The sequence below is a fragment of the Erithacus rubecula genome (assembly GCF_903797595.1).
Source record: "Erithacus rubecula genome assembly, chromosome: 3".
Lineage (NCBI taxonomy): Eukaryota > Metazoa > Chordata > Aves > Passeriformes > Muscicapidae > Erithacus > Erithacus rubecula.
In genome coordinates this window covers 54892047-54909793 of record NC_136689.1, presented here as the reverse complement: position 1 = coordinate 54909793, position 17747 = coordinate 54892047, and the positions used below count along the sequence as shown (strand labels likewise).

The window sequence follows — 17747 nt, the reverse complement described above, 5'->3', positions numbered from 1 at the left end:
ACCAACCACAGAAGACAAATACCTTTGTTGGCATTATCCAAATCTTCTTTGCCAAACACCAAGCTATACCCTTGAATAGCTCCAGTGTGAAACTGAAGGCGAAAAATCACATCACGAGTAGCTGACCTGTATTTTTTGTGATAACACTTCATCTAGAAAGATAGAGGAACACTTTATGTCAGAAAGTATTTTCTTACAATACTGAACAAATGTGTGTATATATTAGTTGCTAACTAAAGTAGGCACAACACAATTTATTGTAGACATCTTTGATGTCGGAGCAAGCAGGATGTGCATTATTAAATTACATAGGCCCAAGGCAGGATACTTCTAGATATGTAAAAAATAATAATCACTATTTTCATCATTATCAGTCACCTGTCAGTAGGTTATGAGCCAGAATCACAATATCTGGCAGTACAATATTGAAATTCTGACCATTATACAGACTTCTTCCCTACCAAATTAATGAATTTCAGCACACCCATTTCAAAATAAATGAAGAATATGAGGACTTTTTCAAAGCAAGCCTGCAAGTTGATTGCATCTATTTTAGGACTTGTAAAAAACCTGGTCTAGTGATAATACAATCCTATTTTAAGTTACTACAGGGAGTTGATAGTAGTTTTGACACCTTGGCTAGAACATAGAACTCTACAAAAACTATGAAAAATCTAGTTTGAATTTCAGTAGCTAAAAGTGAACACAATACCTATTCTCTAACATCAGCTTCCCTTGGACTAAACCTATGGATATTTTACCTACTAATTCCCTAAGAGTCTACTGTAATACAAAGGCACTCAGCATTCTTATGGGTATATGTAAAAATTTTGACAACCTTTGTCACAGACTCAAAATTTTGTTATACTATCCTGATTATACCAGGATTTTATGAAAAAAGCAGATATTACTGAAACACATTAAAAAGAAAACAAATACCACTTTTATTAAAGTCAGAATAAGAAAAGCATCTTAGATAGAAAATGCCAAACAATTGAAGAGCACACAGTTATTTGAACAAAATAATGCAAGGAAGGTGTAGGGATGATCCTGAAAGTTGGGGTTAGTAACTCATAGTTATGAAATTCTTCTCACTACAGAATTTGAAAAATCTAACACAAGATGTTACTATCTAGCCTTCACTACAGTAATACCATGATATCCTAAATTTCAGAAGTTAACTACCACTGACCATATATACCTGGCACACAGGAGAAGTTCTGAAATATTTCAGCCCATATACTAGATATGTTTTCTTTTCAGGTATTCTGTATGTATGACATATTCCTAGCCCATTATAAGGGCTGGGAGACTCTCTATGCATGTAATCTCTGTTTTATCTGAAAACAAGGAGGTTGGTTGTTTCTTTGTTTGTTTGTTTGTTTGAAGAGAATCCCCTACAATATATTGGCAATACCAGATAAAATAGTACTTGCTTCTTTTCTTAGACTGTACTTTACATACACTAAAAGGAACATTGTATACAAACCCCTGTCTATTAAAGGGATCTATCTCCTTTTAATATTTTAAGGAATAACTACCAGCAGGTTTACCCAGAAGTGAAAAACGGACAGACAAAAAAAAGAGAGCCCTGATGAGCAATATTAGAACTAACCTGCTCCAAAATGTAGAACTGGTATGAAAGTAACTGTGATAATTCCATTTAATTGCATTATGTGAGCAAAAATACTTGAAAAGAACTTATTTAAGTTTATATACATTCATCCACAATTTAAGTTTTGCATATTTGTTGGATTTACTCAGTATGTATTGTCTTTTACATAATCTCATTAATAAAAATGCTGAATGAGAGAAAGAGTTCCTCCTCCTTTCTATTTTGTAATTCAAAGTACCAGTCTTGGATTTAACCTAGATTAATTTAAAATTAATTAATTAGATTTTTTAATTGATTTAAAATTAATTTAATTCTAGCTCTAAATAACTTACCTATGGAGAAGTGTAATTTTTAATGAAAATTTGCCTTCTCTTACAATCAGCAATATTTTACCTCTATATCCATAGACTGAAAATATCTTTTAGTGCTCAGTAGGCATAATAAGTTTTCAATGAAGTCTAGACATAAGTTTGAATTCTGACTCCACTACCTTTTGTTACCATAATCAAGAATTAATGCAAGCCACTGTAATGTGCTGGAAAATTCCTATATGCCTTTGCAGATGTCAGTGCAGCTTTTCAACAGCTGCATCTGATCTGTATTACCACATGCTATTCACATGCTGTTAACAAATTCCCTAAAGCTAAGGCAAGAAAGGATATTTTATTTTCCTTTTAAAAACAAACAAACATGCATTTCAAGTAGTTAAACTTTTGAAACTGGAGATGAAGCATCTTACAGATCATTACTTGTGTCTCATACCACTAAAGGTTTTACTTAGACATAATTAAAAAAATATTCAGAGCTGAAGTCTTTGTTTAGGAAATACTGAAATGCTGAAAAAGACATGGTTTGTTCAGAATTATCTCAAATAATAGCATGAGATTAAGGAAGATTATCTCTTTTAAAATAATGCATTACTGAAAAGCTACATGCTCTTTTTTCATTGTAAAATCTCATTTGAGACATACTGAGATTTCTTTTGTGATCCATTCCATTTCCTTAGGCATCAACAGTCCTTCAAAAAGTAACAAAACGTTCTTAATTTGAAACTGTCTCAAACTTTCAGAGTATGCCAGTTTACAATAGCATATTTAAAAACTTTCTCCATTTTTCAGAAAAAGAACAATATGAACGGGGAGGGAAGATAAAACAATCTGATACCAAGGACACTGCTATGGTTTAGGAATGGTATTCCTCAATTCAATGTTCCCACTGAAACACATCAAACCAACACACCACTCGACCACACCCTCTCCCCTTCTCCCCTGCAGCAGGCTGAAGAGGATTGGAGGCACAAAAGGTGAAGATCAGGGTCTGAGATAAAAATAATTTACTGAAAACAGCAGAGAAATAAGACAATGAACAGCAACAATACTAAGAACAGAGCGTACAAGAAAAAAACAACAACAAAAAATGAATGAGTCCCATAAAATCCCCAAAGGTGCCCAACTGCTCCTTCCACCACACAGTCTGAACCAGAAAGAAGCCCTTCTCCATCCCCCAAAAGTGAAACAAGGTGGTATAGCATAACCTCTGTGTCCTAGCCATGCCCCTCCAGGCTACTGAAAAAAAATTAAACCTGCCCTGGTCAGGACCAGGACATTATCCATCCCTTATTCATATCTATTCCCTTATTATACCATCCATATCATCCCCAAATCCCACACCTTCCAACTATACACATTTATATATGTATATATATATATATATATATATATATATATATATACACACACACACAGATATATATACACACACACACAAGCACAGGTATTATTTCCATAGTTACTGGCCCAATCCCTCCAAGATGTCTGCTGAGTTCATTCAGTCCAATACTGTGAGTTCCATCTGTCCTAGGTGTCTTTTAGGGCAGAAGGGCTGGTGTGCTCTGGGGTGGTTGCAAGCTGCATCAGGAGCTCATGACTGGTGTATCTGGAGCAGTTCCATCCTCACTCTTCATGGCAGTTATTACATACAGTGGCAGTGTCATTCAGCAACCAACATTATACAATTTAATATTACTGACTGCTCTCACCCAAAAATCAAATCCCCTTGAGATACACATTGTGCTTCTCTGTCCCTCTGCATTACACAAGTACACACAGGTCCTTGGGTAAGAACACTCCTATGGATGGGTTTGCCTTTGCTTGAAGCAGAACTAATTCAAACTGTCTTCACTAACATATTCCTCATGCCCCACAGGGTCTTTATTCCCTTCTGCAGTATGTGGAAGTTTTGATTGGGCAGGGCCAGCTCTATTGGTAGAGTTCTAGTGTTAACTACCCAGTGGTGTTCACTACATCCAATGTTTGAAGGTCCCACCATTGTTTTTTGACTGGTTTTTAACATTCCATTGTAATGTCCAGTTTTCCCAGAGGCTGGTGAATGGTACAGAGTATGATACACCCACTTCATACCACACTCCCTGGCCCAGATGACCATGAGGCCATTTTTGAAATGGGTCCTCTTGTTCAACTCATTTCTTTCTGGGGCATTATATCTCCACAGAACTTGCTTTTCAAAGCCCAGTATGGTGCTCCTGGGCAGTGGTGTGAGGCCCAGGGTACATCTCCAGCCCTCCAGTGGTTGCTTCCACTATTTTAAGAACGTAGTGCTGCCTTGGTGGGTTTACCTGAATGTGATGCAATCAATCTGCCAGATTTTCCCATATTTATATTTCAACCATTGTCCCCCATACTCCAGATGCTTTACCTACTTGTCCTGCTTGATTGCAGCACATTTCACAGTTATGGATAACCTGAGAGATAGAGCTCCATGGTTAAATCCACCCCTCAATCACAAGCCCATCTATATGTTGCATCTCTTCCCTCATGACCTGAGGTGTCATGGGCTCACCAAGCCAAAAAACACTTATGTTGCCAGTTCAGATCCACCTGTGACACTTTAATCTTGATCCAGCTTGATCCAGCTGTTGTTGCCATGTTCTCCAGTAGCCTGACTCCTCAGTATGTGTGCATTTACATGAGGTACTTTTGCAGCCAACTACTCTACCCCCACAGTGCACTTGCCAGCACCCATGAGTCAGTGTGCAGGTAGAGTGCTGGCCATTTCTCTCATTCAGTGATATCTAAAGCCAACTGGATGCCTTTCAGCTCTGTGACCTGACTTGATCCACCTTGTCCCTCAGCAGCCTCTGCTACTTGTTGCATAAGACTCCATACAGCAGCTTTCTGTTTTCAATGTACCCCTACAATACAGCAGGAACTGTTGGTAAAGACAACATACTGCTTTGCATTTTCTGGTGCTGATTATATGGGGAGGCCTTCTCAGCACATCACCTTCTCCTCCTGCTTCCTAGATATTAGTACAGGATTTCTGACCTTCAATCCAGTTTGTGTTGACTTCCAATATCCATGGGCAACTGGGGTTTCCTATTCAAGCTCCATGTGTGATCAGCATGACTCACTTCATGAAGTGTCAGTGGCATGTGTGAAACATCCTTTGACCATCCAAACCAGCACTGGCAGTTGAGCTGCCAAGAGGAGCTGTGCTTTGGTGTCAATCACTCCTGAAGCAGCTCAAACCCCTTCAAAAGCTGCCAGGATCTCTTCTTCAGTAGGGGTATAGCAGGTCTTGGATCCCTGACTCCAGAACCCCAGGGCTCATCCTCAGGTATCTTTTGCCAGACACTCCAGGAAGGACCATTCTCCCCACCTGCTGTATAGAGCACACTTTTCACATCTTATCCTGTCCTGACTGGCCCAAGGGCTACTGCATGAGCAATCTTTGATTTGTTCAAAAGCTTACTGTTGTTCAGGACCACACTTGAAGTCATTCTTCTTCCAGGTCACTTGATAGAGAGGCTTACAGTCTAACTGAAATCTGAAAAATACATCCTCCAAAAACCTAGGAAAGCCTGTGTTTTTCTCCTTGATGGTTAGTGGGGACAGAGTTGCTATATTTTTGACCACATCCATTAGAATCTGAAAACACTCATCTTGCCATTTTACTCCTAAAATCTGGATTTTCTGGGCAGGTCCCTTGACCTTACTCTGCTCTATGGCACAACTGGCCTTCAGGAAGACCTGGATTATATTATCTCCTTTCTCCAAAACTTCCTCTGCTGTGTAACCCTACAGAATGATGTAATCAATGTGCTGCAAGTGTTCTGGAGCGTTGCCCTTTTCCAGTTTAGTCTGGATCAGTACATGGCAAATAGTGGGGCTGTGTTTCCAGTCCCAGGGCAGTCTGTTCCAGGTGTACTGGACATTCCTCCAGGTAAAATCAAATTGTCACCTGCACTTTGCTGTTAAAGGAGTCGAGAAAAATGCATTAGCAATGTCCAAAGTGACACCAGTTAGCTGCTTTGGACTCCAGTTCATAGCGAAGTTCCAGCATGTCCAGCACAGCAGCACTAGAGATGGTGTGACTTTCTTTAGGCCACCATAGTCCACTGTCAGTCTCCAATGTCCAATAGAGTTATGCACTGGCCATACAGGACTATTAAAGGGTGGGTGAATCTTGTTGAGCACTCCCTGGCTCTCCAGTAGATAAACCATTTCGCACATGGGGATCACTGTGTCCCAGTTTGTTGTGGCACTGTCAAGAGTACATTATTGTGGTAGATATTGGTATCTGTTATTTCTCAACCCTCAGCAGTCCCACAGAAGAAGGGTCCTCTGAGGCCAGACAAGGTGTTCAGATGCTCACTTTGCTCTCTCTCCACAGCAGCTATCCCAAAAGCCCAAAGATGCCCTTTTGGGTCCTGACAATATGCTCTCCTATTCTATTCTAAGAATGCATGGGGTCTCTGGACCAGTCCCAGCTGGGTGTTTTTGCCATTCATTCCCAGTCAGGCTTGCTACAGCTTCCAGTACAGTCACCTGTCACCCAAGAAATAGCAGAAGATTAGGCCCCTACATATCTCAATGTCATCAGGGCATTGTGTGCTGGTGTCAACTAAAATCTTACACTTATATGGGTCTGATGTGCCAGGATGTGATGGGATCCACATAGTCCCATAAATCAGACTTTCCCTTTCTTCCACCCAGCTGAAAGTAGGGCCACTCCTGGTAACACTACTTGTTGTTCATTTCTTGTAAATATGGAGGTCCCTTCAAGAACACTGAAGTAACATCAGTCCTTCTATTCTGTCTGAGGACTTAGTCACTAGAAACTGGAGCAGGATATATCCTTGAAGAATTTCCTGCAGTAGTTGTGCTTCCCCTGAACTCACACACCAGTGCTTCTAGGACAGAGGTGGGTTTTCCATCCCACCTCCATATATTCTCTCCACAGTTATGCAGGTAAAACCACAGATTACTTTGTGGAGTGTACCCTCTCTCTTGAGCAGGACAATGTTTTTTGCTAATAGCAGAGACTGGTCTGTACTGGCAGGGTATGGGACACTTCTTAAAATTCCTGGTAGTCCTCTTTAAATTACAGGAGACCTGGGACAGTCTCTCCACAGACAAGGTGCAGGCCCATAGGGAGGAAGACATACTTTCCTCATATAGCCAGTTTGGTAACCAAATCATCCACTCTTTGTTCACCTGCTTTCCATGACATCATTGTCAATGAGTTTGTAAACAGCGATGGTGCACTTCCTAGGAACTTCCACCACATGTGGTGTTTGTGTACACTGGACTTTGTCTGGATTTATAGAGAACTGCTCATTATTTGAATCCTTATAAAGTACCTCCAGCACAGCTAATTCTCTCAAGCCCTGGATACCTTTCTCCATGATGTTCCACTTGTCTCAGTGCACTAACAGATCACCCTTGTTAAGATGCAAGACACTCCTTATACTTGACAGAAGTCATTCTAGAGGCTGGGACACTGTCCTCTTCCCAATCCCAATGTACACATTCCAAAACAGGGATCCCAGTTGCCTGGCTTTATTACCATCTGGTTTCATATCATGGGCCACAATATCCCAGCATGGGACAAGCCACATCACCAGCTACCCAGATGGTGGCTGAAATCTTTATCCATATCTCATAGCTCACCTAGGGACAGGGAACAGGTGATTATCTCTGGCCCTGCTTCTTCCTCTTGTGGAGTGCCCTACTGCCTCTTCATCCCCCATTATGCCAACTAATTCAGTCTTGGATTTCTTCTTCTGTACAGGGGCAACTGCTACCAGCACATGTTCAGCTGCAGTTTGAGTGGCCACAGTGCCTGTTCACTTCTTTCCACCCTTCCCCCTGAGGGTGCTGTCTGGTAATGTCCAATAAATAACAGCCAGAGCCCAGCACACTGCAGAAGTTCATGCCTCTCTGGAACTGCTGGACAGAGCATTTCTTGTTTTGCACATTTTATCACTTCAACAGAGGTTGAAGTAGTTGTTCAGGGGTGAACTTACAAACCACTGGAGCAGAATAGTCCTTCAGAAGCTGGCCCATTTTCTCCTACCTTCCATGCCACTCATGACGACCAACCCTCAGGGCAGATCTCTGAAAGACTCTCCTAAAAATCTCCTGTAACTGTAAACATAGCGTGGACCAGACTGAGGAGAGCTGGCAGACCTAGCACAAGAACATGCTTTCCTAAATATCCAAGGGGAATTCAAAATTCTCAAAAACTGTTGTAACAGGTTTGAAAGAGAAAAAGTGAAAAGCTGGGGAAAATAATTCTCTCCTGTTTCCCACACAAACTGGGTATGATTATTAATGGACTCTCAAAGGTAGTGCTGGAAGTAGGGGCAGGAGAGCAGCATTCAATACACATCCCAAATGAGCCACATTGTCCTTGACGTTACCACATCATAAGCTGGTATCACAGAGTACATCAATAAAACAATCCTGATCCCTCTCCCTGATCTGAAAAATAGTCATGAGAGTTAGGTACCACACCACATGGACAAACCAAGCAACACTGTGACCAGTGGCTCTGGACCTAATGCAACAAAATGCTTTAATGAAATTTGGTTTGAATCCACTCTGGGCAGACCTGTTGCTATCCTAACCCTTCATGCCTCACACTGTATGCCAAATAAGACTATTGTGGTGCAGGAATAGTGTTCTCCAATTTGTTGTTCCCACTAAAACACTCCAAACCACACACACTGCTCAATCACTATCCTTCTCCCTCTCCCTCGCAGCAGGCTGGAGGAGAACTGGACACACAAACAGTAACTGCAACAATAAAAGTGACAGAAGGTACAAGTAAACAAAACCCAGACAGTTCATACATGACTGCTCACAGACCTCTCCCCTTCTTCCTCCTCCCTACCTCCCAGAAACCCCAGCAATACCCAAGCACTCCCTCCATTGTGCTACATGACCAGGCAGGAAGCCCTTCCCCAGTCCCTGAAAAATGACATAAGGTGACACAAAATGACCTTTAGGTCCAAACCATTCCCCATCTGGCTGCTGCAAAATTTAACTCTATGTCAGCCAGACCTCAGACATTATCTATCCCTTATTTGGTACCACACTTTTTTGAGTGCCAGAACAATTAAGAACTACTAAGGTATTTTCTTTATAGCAGGCAGTTTTACAATTGTGCATACTGCCTGCCAAATTATAGGACAAGATATTTTAATGCCAAATTACATATATCCTCACAGTAATCTTTATAAAGAAAAGAACAATACAGGCCTTACTGGACTTGGTGATGCTATAAACTGAGAATGATCAGAGTAATTGTTTTGAAATCATTTTGCTCCTAAAAACCTTCTTGTTTGAGTTTTACAAGAGTTTTTATTCCCATGAAAGACAAGATGGTGACTAAATTATTCTGTAGTAACGCCAGGCATTTCATCCAATAATTTTTTTTACAAGAACGCAAAACAAGTCAGAGACTGTAAACTAAATACCATGTCAATAGATTTTCATTCCATACAATTAACTCACCATAATATCTCCCTTCAAAAGCTGGGCAGGGTCTATAGCAATGCAGATTCGACTTTGATTTTCTGACCCTATGCTACTTGACAGGAGAAAAAAAATACATGGTTTAAATACGCAAAAACACAAAACAAACAAGAAACCTACAAACAAAACTAAAAAAAGGCCATGTAGTTCTGCAATAATGAAAATTAAAACCTAAATTCAAACATAATGGAAAATGCTTACAACTTACTATATTCCAGATGTATAAACTGGTTGCATAGCCTGGTATAACTTCAAAAAAGGCCGACAGGCTGAAAAGAAGCCAACAAAAAAGGGTGTTTTTTAATATTGATATACAGGAAAACAATTACAACTGGGAAGTTTCATGCACACCCAGAATGAGCAGAAGGGCACACCAGTGGCAATGGTGGACCATCAAAATACCCTTCAAAGCCAAACTGGCTAAAAGGCATTTTATTGTATTGCATTGTATTGTATTGCAGACTAGTTTAGATTTCAATAGGGAGGGACTTTAGAGGATTCTAGTAAGGAAGGAAACAAATTCTGCAAGAAAATAAAATTATTAAAGAAAGAATGATAATGGCTAAAAGAAAACAAACACCCAATACAAAAATAAAGACATTTTCAAAATAAACAAATTATTTGATCTTCAGTTTTGTTTCAAAATTAATAAGGCCCTTGAATTTCAATCTACAGCAAACAATACTCTAACTTGACTAAAGAAGTTATTTTAGAAAGAAAATCAGACTAAACAAAAATGACAATATAATAATTGTAAATTCATGCTGATTGTATTACAAAAGACCAGTGCTATTTAACCTTCAGATAATAAAAATGCAGCAACACAAAACTGTTACATAATCATAAAATCATTAAGACCTCTAAGTTCATCAAGTCCGACCATAAAAGTTGGATTCATTTACTGTGCTCTAGCACATCATCTCATTTTATCATTTTAATTTTAAAGCCACGTTAGATGCACTGGTGAGGCCACACCTCAACTGCTGTGTTCAGTTCTGAGCCACTCACTTCAAGAAAGACACTGAAGTGCAGCAGTGTGTCCAGAAAAGGTCAAGGGAGCTGGTGAAGAGCCTCCACACATGTCCTATAAGGAGAGCTCAAAGCAGCCAGTTGTTTAACCTGGAGAAAAGGAGTCTCAGGGAGACTTTATCACTCCCTGCCTGAAGGGAGATTGTAGCAAGGTGGGAGTCAGCCTCTTCTGCTGGGCAATGATATGGTAAGAGGACATAGCCTCCCTCAAGCTGTGCAGAGATGGTTTCTTTTGGACAGCAGGAAGAAATTTTTCACTGAAAGTGTTGCTAAACATTAGAATGGAATGCCCAGGGAAATACTAGATTCACCAACCCTGTGGGTGTTCAAGAAATGACTGGATATGGCACTTAGTGATGATGGGTCAAAGGTTGGACTCAATGAACTTGGAGGTCCTTTTCCAAACTGAATGATTATGTGTAATTATGTAAGTACACCCTATCCAGACAGCTTTTCCACACAAAATCCAATCTCAAAACAGAAAACAGATTATATTTACAATCATTTCCCAAAACAAAGAGGATATGACTGTGAAACCTGACCAGGTTCTCAGACCATTTGCAGTAACAGGGACCATGACTGTTCAGAGATAGGCAGACATAAATAGCATCAACTATTCACCTAACAAAGAACAAGATATTGATTTCACATGCTCCAATTTTTACTCTTAGAATGCTTCTCTTCTGGTTACTTTATTGGGAATATTTGGATGGATATCAAGAAGGTATTAATTCTATTTTGACATTCATGCAGGCTTTCTAGAAAGTTCCAAAATGAAACAAGACTTTGATCCTACACCTGAATAGGAAAAGTTAGGTAGTTTACCTCCCCCAGCATCTAAGTTTGGGATGCCATGAAGGATAACATAGTGCAGGAAAAGAGGGGTTGCATTCATTTTCACAGATCCAGATAGAAGGCCACTTAAGAACTGCACATATCTGAAAAGAAAAAGTTTATCTGAATTATATAAAACCACTAATACCAGGGAAATACATTATTTACACAATGGTAATTCCAGATTATGGGTAATGAATAGCACTGTGACAATGTACATAACTCCAAAACAATAATCTCCACAAAACAGCATGAAAAGACACTTATATTTACCACTGTATTAAATCCATGGCTGTTACATTGCTATTGTTGATATATTTTAGTTATTTACATTACTACTCTAAGCAAGAAACTAAGTAGAAGAGACAGTAAAGTCAATTGTTTTGGTATACAGTCCTAGTTACAACTGTAGTCTTAAATGTCTTTCACAGCAGAATGATATGGGTCCCATCCAATTTACAGTGAGGCTATCTTCATTAAAACAAGAGCAAGTGCCCTTGTCAGGATGCTAATGCTAAGGGCAATGCAGTCAAACAACATCTCCATAATGAGAGGTGATCCCATTCAGCACTAAACAAGAGGAAAACTACCACAGCAATGTGAAAATTATTCTACTTCTGTGAGTTAATATGTGGTTTGATCACAAGCTCATGAGCAAATACATGCAAGTAAACATTACTGCAGTGTCTTTAATTTTTCCACTGCCTTTGAGTCCCTTTTTCTTCCACGCCTATGAGAAAACCTTCATTTAACTTTATTCTCAGGAAAGTTTAGAGAAAAATCACCTCTTTTTCACCTTCATGCATAGATCTCATTAATTATCCACAAATATTAAGAGATTTGTCTTTCCTTTCACTGGAATAAAACTAGTGGCCACTGCTAGGCCAGGCAAAGGTAGGAGAGGTGAGATTAGGGAGAACAGTTCTGACAAACAGTTTGGAAAACCACCTCTGATCTCATGAGAAATAACATTCCAAAGTAAGTGTATGTGTCTGGAAGATGGCAAGAGCAGCACAAGTTCAGTACTGGTGAGCAAAGATGTTAACTTCATCAGTGAAGAAGCAAACTGAGTATCTATGAGGCCCTCCCCACGCAGTTAACCCCAGAAGAACTAAGCAAGTGTCCTTGAAAGGGGTGTAGGAAAGACAGATGCAACCATTTATACCTATTTAATGTCTAGCTTTAGGGCTTACACACAGTTCACTTAAGTTAGTAGCTACTGAAGCTTCCTGTCAACATGGCTGAAAAACTGCCCTGATGCACAATTCACAGGCTGTTGTGGGGGTTTCTGGCTCTCACTGAAATATGCTTAGTGCTTAGGGCTTCTGGATGGGAAGATTAACAATACCTCTTCCCTTTTGCTGCTATGGTTCACTCTTCTCTGTCTAGTAGGCAGCATTCTCAAATCCTTATTATAGAAATGCAATGCACATATATGCAAGCTTAAAAATGAAACAAAAAAAGGTCAAAGTTTATTTCAATGGAATGTTGTGTTACTATTTTTAAAGTTAAAAGGAGCTGTGCATGTCACCTATTGAGTTAAAAAAGTAACAGGTAAATTTTTATTTAGAGATTAACAGAACCAAACACCTTACACTAGTTGCTGCTACTGAGTTTTATGTTTGAGTTATTAATAAACTCTTACACTTCAAACAACTTCTAAACAACCTACTGCATTCACATGGATTTAGACAAAAAAATAAACAGTAATTACCAAATCAAACCCAGATGATATTTTACATTTCTAAAAGAGATTCCCCTATATCACAATTACTTGTCTGATGGATATCAGTCTCTTTTGGCACTGAATCCTTCATCAAAACAAGGTACAGAGTGAACCCCAAAACTACTCACTTTCCAAAGTGTTTATTACTTTGAATCCTAACTCAACCTTTGTCACACAAGCAGACTGAAAATGTAATTCATCTAGATAAACATAATGAATATTGCATGTTTTGACAAACACTTAATGGCATGGGGATGGGGCAAATGTGTAATCTGCAGATCCTCTAAACAAATAGTAAAAAGATCTTTATTGCACACTAATCAGTAAAGTTTCCAAACTCACCATTATGCCACAGAAAAAATGAGTTTATTGTTATCCTGGAACAATCAAGATTGTGACATCTCTTTGTTAACAAACAATGCGGTAAGAATCCATTTAGACAACACTGGGATACAAAAGTCCTGCCTATCTGGGACCACATGCAGGAACTGAGAGAGATCTCATCAATCAAGGAATATTAAAATAAAATAAAGTGTTGAGAGTTCAGAAAGCACTGGATGATCTTCTGGAAATAGCCTTCATGTAGCTGGGGAGGGAGTAAGGGATGGGAGCAGAAGATAATAATGAGATTTCCTACTTATATAAATTAGGAACAAATTGAATACCTTCTTTGGGACGGCTGCATTAAAGCTGAAACTTTATCATCAAAGAATTTCTTCATAGCAAATCTGTCTAGAGCCTGATCAGCACTGTCAAGAAAGAGACACATGTTATTCTGCTTCACTGTTATCTTGAAAATTCAACAGGTTACTGCTTTAAATATGCAAAAATATTTGGAAGAAAAAAAGGAGGGAAGAAAAATAAAAAAAAGAAGCACCTAACTAGCAAGTCTAGTAAATTGGTAACTGTGAACAATGATGTTTATTCCACTGACACCTTCTCATTCAACACCTTAAGATAGTTTCCTTCCTGAGGAAAGCATCTACTTCCTTATTCAATTAACTGAATTGCATGAATACGTTGAAATCACAATGCAAAAAACTTTGGCAAAACCAAATAGTACAGGCCCCCAAAGGAGGATACTCGCCATAACTTCTTGAATGTTGAGCCACTGGGGAGTTCTCTCTATAAAATACAAATTTATTTTCCTTTTCAGAAAGAACTGGAGTACCAGGATAGAAGTTCATTTAAGCAGACAATAATTCATTCAGCCTTTGTTTCCTGTACCCTGAACCATCAAGGAAGAGACTGCCTTTGAAAAACAACTATTTTACATCAGACAACCACAAACTCTTCAAACACACAATCAAGGAGCAACATACTAAAAAAACCCCAAAACATTCTCCTCTATTGTCTATCCATAAGGGCTCTTATGTGGGTTTTTTTGGGTGAAGAAGGCAAGAGACTACAGAAAAAAAAAAGAAAAAGAAAAAGTGCCAAAAGTCAGTAAGAATGCTGTTAATCACATATGTAAAGCAACATGCTATGGTGATTCTTTTATATCTATTCCAGATAAAAGCAATGTCTCATAATAGATGTAGTTTGTAGTTTTAATTTACATCAGAACATAAAAAATTGGGAAATTCCAAAATATAAAAATACACCAGAATCTCAACTTTAAAATTCTACAACTAGTTCAACCTAAAAGAGTTCAGAGGAAAAAAAATTGTGCAAAGTACACATATGCATATAAGGATAAAAATGAAATTTATGCCTTCTCAAAAATTAATCAGAAGATGCCAATTGTCTTGACAGGGTGCTGGATCAGGCTATAAAGTCAAGCCTTTTCTTCACAACTGTTAAAAATTACATAGTGTGTACTTCAAATATTCTTGACCCAAAACCTCTTTCTCATCCAATCCATCTTCATACATCTTCACCCACACTGCCATCCAGAATTTAAGCAGCCCATTCCTAAAACTGCTTTAACAAGCAAAATGCTTATTAAAATAGAGTTTACCTACAATTTGAAAGAGCTGTTTGACCTCATTAAATTTGATATTACAACATGTAAGTAAAAGGGGATGGCATCAACAAGGATTTTTCATAGAATCATAGAATGGTTTATCTTGGAAACAACCTTAAAGACCATCTTACTCCAAGTCTCCTGCCATGGGCAGGACACCTGTCACCAGACCAGGTTACTCAAGGACCCATCCACCTTGGCCTTGAGCACTTCCAGAAATGCAGCATCCACATCCTTCTTTTGACAAACTGTTCCAGTGTCTCACCACTCTGACAGTAAAGAATTTATCCTTTATATTTAATATCTAATCTAAATCTACCCTCCTTCAGTCTATAGCCATTGCCCCCTTGTCCAATAACTGCCTTACTTTGAAAAAGTCCCACTCCACCCATCTTGTAGGGTTCCTTTAGGTACTGGAGGACCACCAGAAGGTCTCCTTGGAGCCTACTCTTCTTTCAGACTAACAACCCCAATCCTAATCCTTAGCTTGTCTTTACAGCAGAGATGCTAAGCCTAAATTCACAGGATTTCACTAAGCCTAGATTTTTCTGGCATGTTGCCATAGTTCAGGAATGGAATTCCCAAATTTAGTGCTCTTACTAATGCTCTTCAAATCACACTGCTGCTTGCTCTCTCCCTGCTCTCCCCTTCCCCTGCAGTGGGATGGAGAGGAGAATTGGAGGTACAAAGGCAAAGATCACAGATTTGGATCTTTGAATGAGAAAAATTTATTGGACAAAGGAATGAGATAAGAAAATGAACAGTAAAAACAACAATACTAATGACAGAGGGTAGGAGAAAGGAAACCTTATTATTGCTCACTGTGGAAACCCCCAACAATAGACAGTGCTGGATGGCTCCCTCTGCCACACTTTCTCAACCAGAAGGGACCCCTTCTCCCTTGAAGGATCTCCTTCCCCCTATCCAGCAATGGCATGAGGTGGTACAGAATAAACTCTGGGTACTGGCCATGCTCCCTCAAGCATGCTGAAAAAATTAAACCTGTTCTGGCCACAACTAGGACACCTATGCATGCTGACAATTCAGAACTTTCTTTAGTGTGAACAGCTTCAAGCTCTTCTAAGTACCATTTCAGACACAGTAGATGGCACTCTTAACAGCATCACCTGCAGTAATTTCTGCTTCTGCAAGGCTGCTGTGTACTATTTTCAAGAGTCTTGATAATGCTAGGGATATACAAATCCTAGCTGGGAAACTCCCAACCTCATTCTTACACAAAAAAGTTAAGTTTTGGATAGCAGCTGCCAGATATCCAAAAAGTTAAAGAGGGCTTCAAAGCTCCCTCCCCTCCAGCAACTCCACTGGAAGAATCAATCACGACTTCGTCTTGGGTAAAATGTAATATATTTCATTGCTGTGCCTAACAAAACAATACTTGAAAGTGACTGTAATGGTGTTATCAAAATGTATTTATAGCCAGATACCACCTTTAAGGATGACATAATACTAAAATTACACCACAACAACTGCCCTACCCTCATTTGACAGTTTTCATCATTCACAATACTTCTCAACAAAATATGAAATTGGAGCAATCACTGAAGCAAGTGGTTTTTACAACACCTATTGGTGTACACAATGCACTTAGTTTCTTGGTCCATAATTACTTATAAATTTGGTTTACTCCAATGAACACAGATTATTTACCAGTATTCTAGTTTGACTGACACCCATGAGGAATTTGCCAGCAACATCTAATGTTTCAAGATTCCCATCAAATACAGTAGTGGATCAAATCTACTACTAACAGGCTGGTGTAAATTCAGGACCAAATTTGATTTAACCATGGCATTCAGAGTATATTCTTATTTTATTACTTTTACGTATGTGTATGAATAAAAAAAACTCAATGGAAAACAATGTTATTAGAAACCCTACAAAAATCTCCAAAATGCACTTCATTCTTTTTGAGACCATTTATCAAATTGCATCTTTTTTGGTATAAATTGTCAATTGTCATTTCATAATTTAAGCACTCCAAAATAAAAAATTAAAACCAAGTAATAGACACTTACTGTTCAAACTGACTGCAAAATAAAGTCTAGAATACTTCTTACACTTCATTCTGCACTTGGATCAATGTCTAAGAATTCCCTGTTCAAACACTGTTTCCAGATTCTAATAACAGTTTTGCTTAAGTACTTAAGGAAAACTTCTCACCATTTCAAGATGCCACTCGATGGATGTGGCAAATAGATTTTAATAAGGTTTTAAGGTTTTAATAGAATAAAGATAATATCATTACATAAAAATGGTTTCTAGCATATTCTACCATTCATCTGAAAACATCCTTTAGAAAAGTTTTCTGCAAACCAATAAAATCTCAGTTTCAAAGGGACCTTAGGCTGTCACCCAATCCAGTCTCCTGTTGGAAGCAGGATTACAAGAACACTATCATGAAATAAGACTCTGTTAAGAAAGACATGCTACAAAACTCTTTGAGAAGAAAACCTGACAAACAGTAAGCTGACACACAGTAATCAACTAAAAGGCATTTTTCCCAACATTTATTGCAAAAGAACTCACAACATACATTATTCACACTTACCTTGCAGAAACATTGGTAAAGTGCATATACGATGATATGACTACACCTATCCTTCCTTTTCCTCCCTGTATTAGGAAAAAGGGAATGATAACTTATATTATGTATTACATTATTGGGCATTATTTCATTTAAGACCCATACTAAATACAATTTGAAGGCAAGAGATT

The 17747-nt window shown here is 38.8% G+C and overlaps 1 protein-coding gene across 4 annotated transcripts in view; it reads right to left on the bottom strand.

Annotated features, from left to right (window-relative positions):
* The window catches only part of TNS3 (tensin 3), a 210003-nt gene that overhangs the window by 75218 nt on the left and 117038 nt on the right, over window positions 1-17747 (bottom strand). For 3 of the 4 annotated variants that reach the window (XM_079301977.1, XM_079301979.1, XM_079301980.1), the window contains 6 exons: window positions 17581-17645; window positions 13711-13794; window positions 11311-11423; window positions 9665-9725; window positions 9436-9511; window positions 23-152 (listed from right to left, as the gene is read on the bottom strand). In XM_079301977.1, coding sequence (XP_079158103.1) covers window positions 23-152; window positions 9436-9511; window positions 9665-9725; window positions 11311-11423; window positions 13711-13794; window positions 17581-17645 — 529 coding nt within the window. The remainder of the gene's footprint in view (window positions 1-22; window positions 153-9435; window positions 9512-9664; window positions 9726-11310; window positions 11424-13710; window positions 13795-17580; window positions 17646-17747) is intronic. The other variant, XM_079301978.1, reaches the window with a different exon arrangement.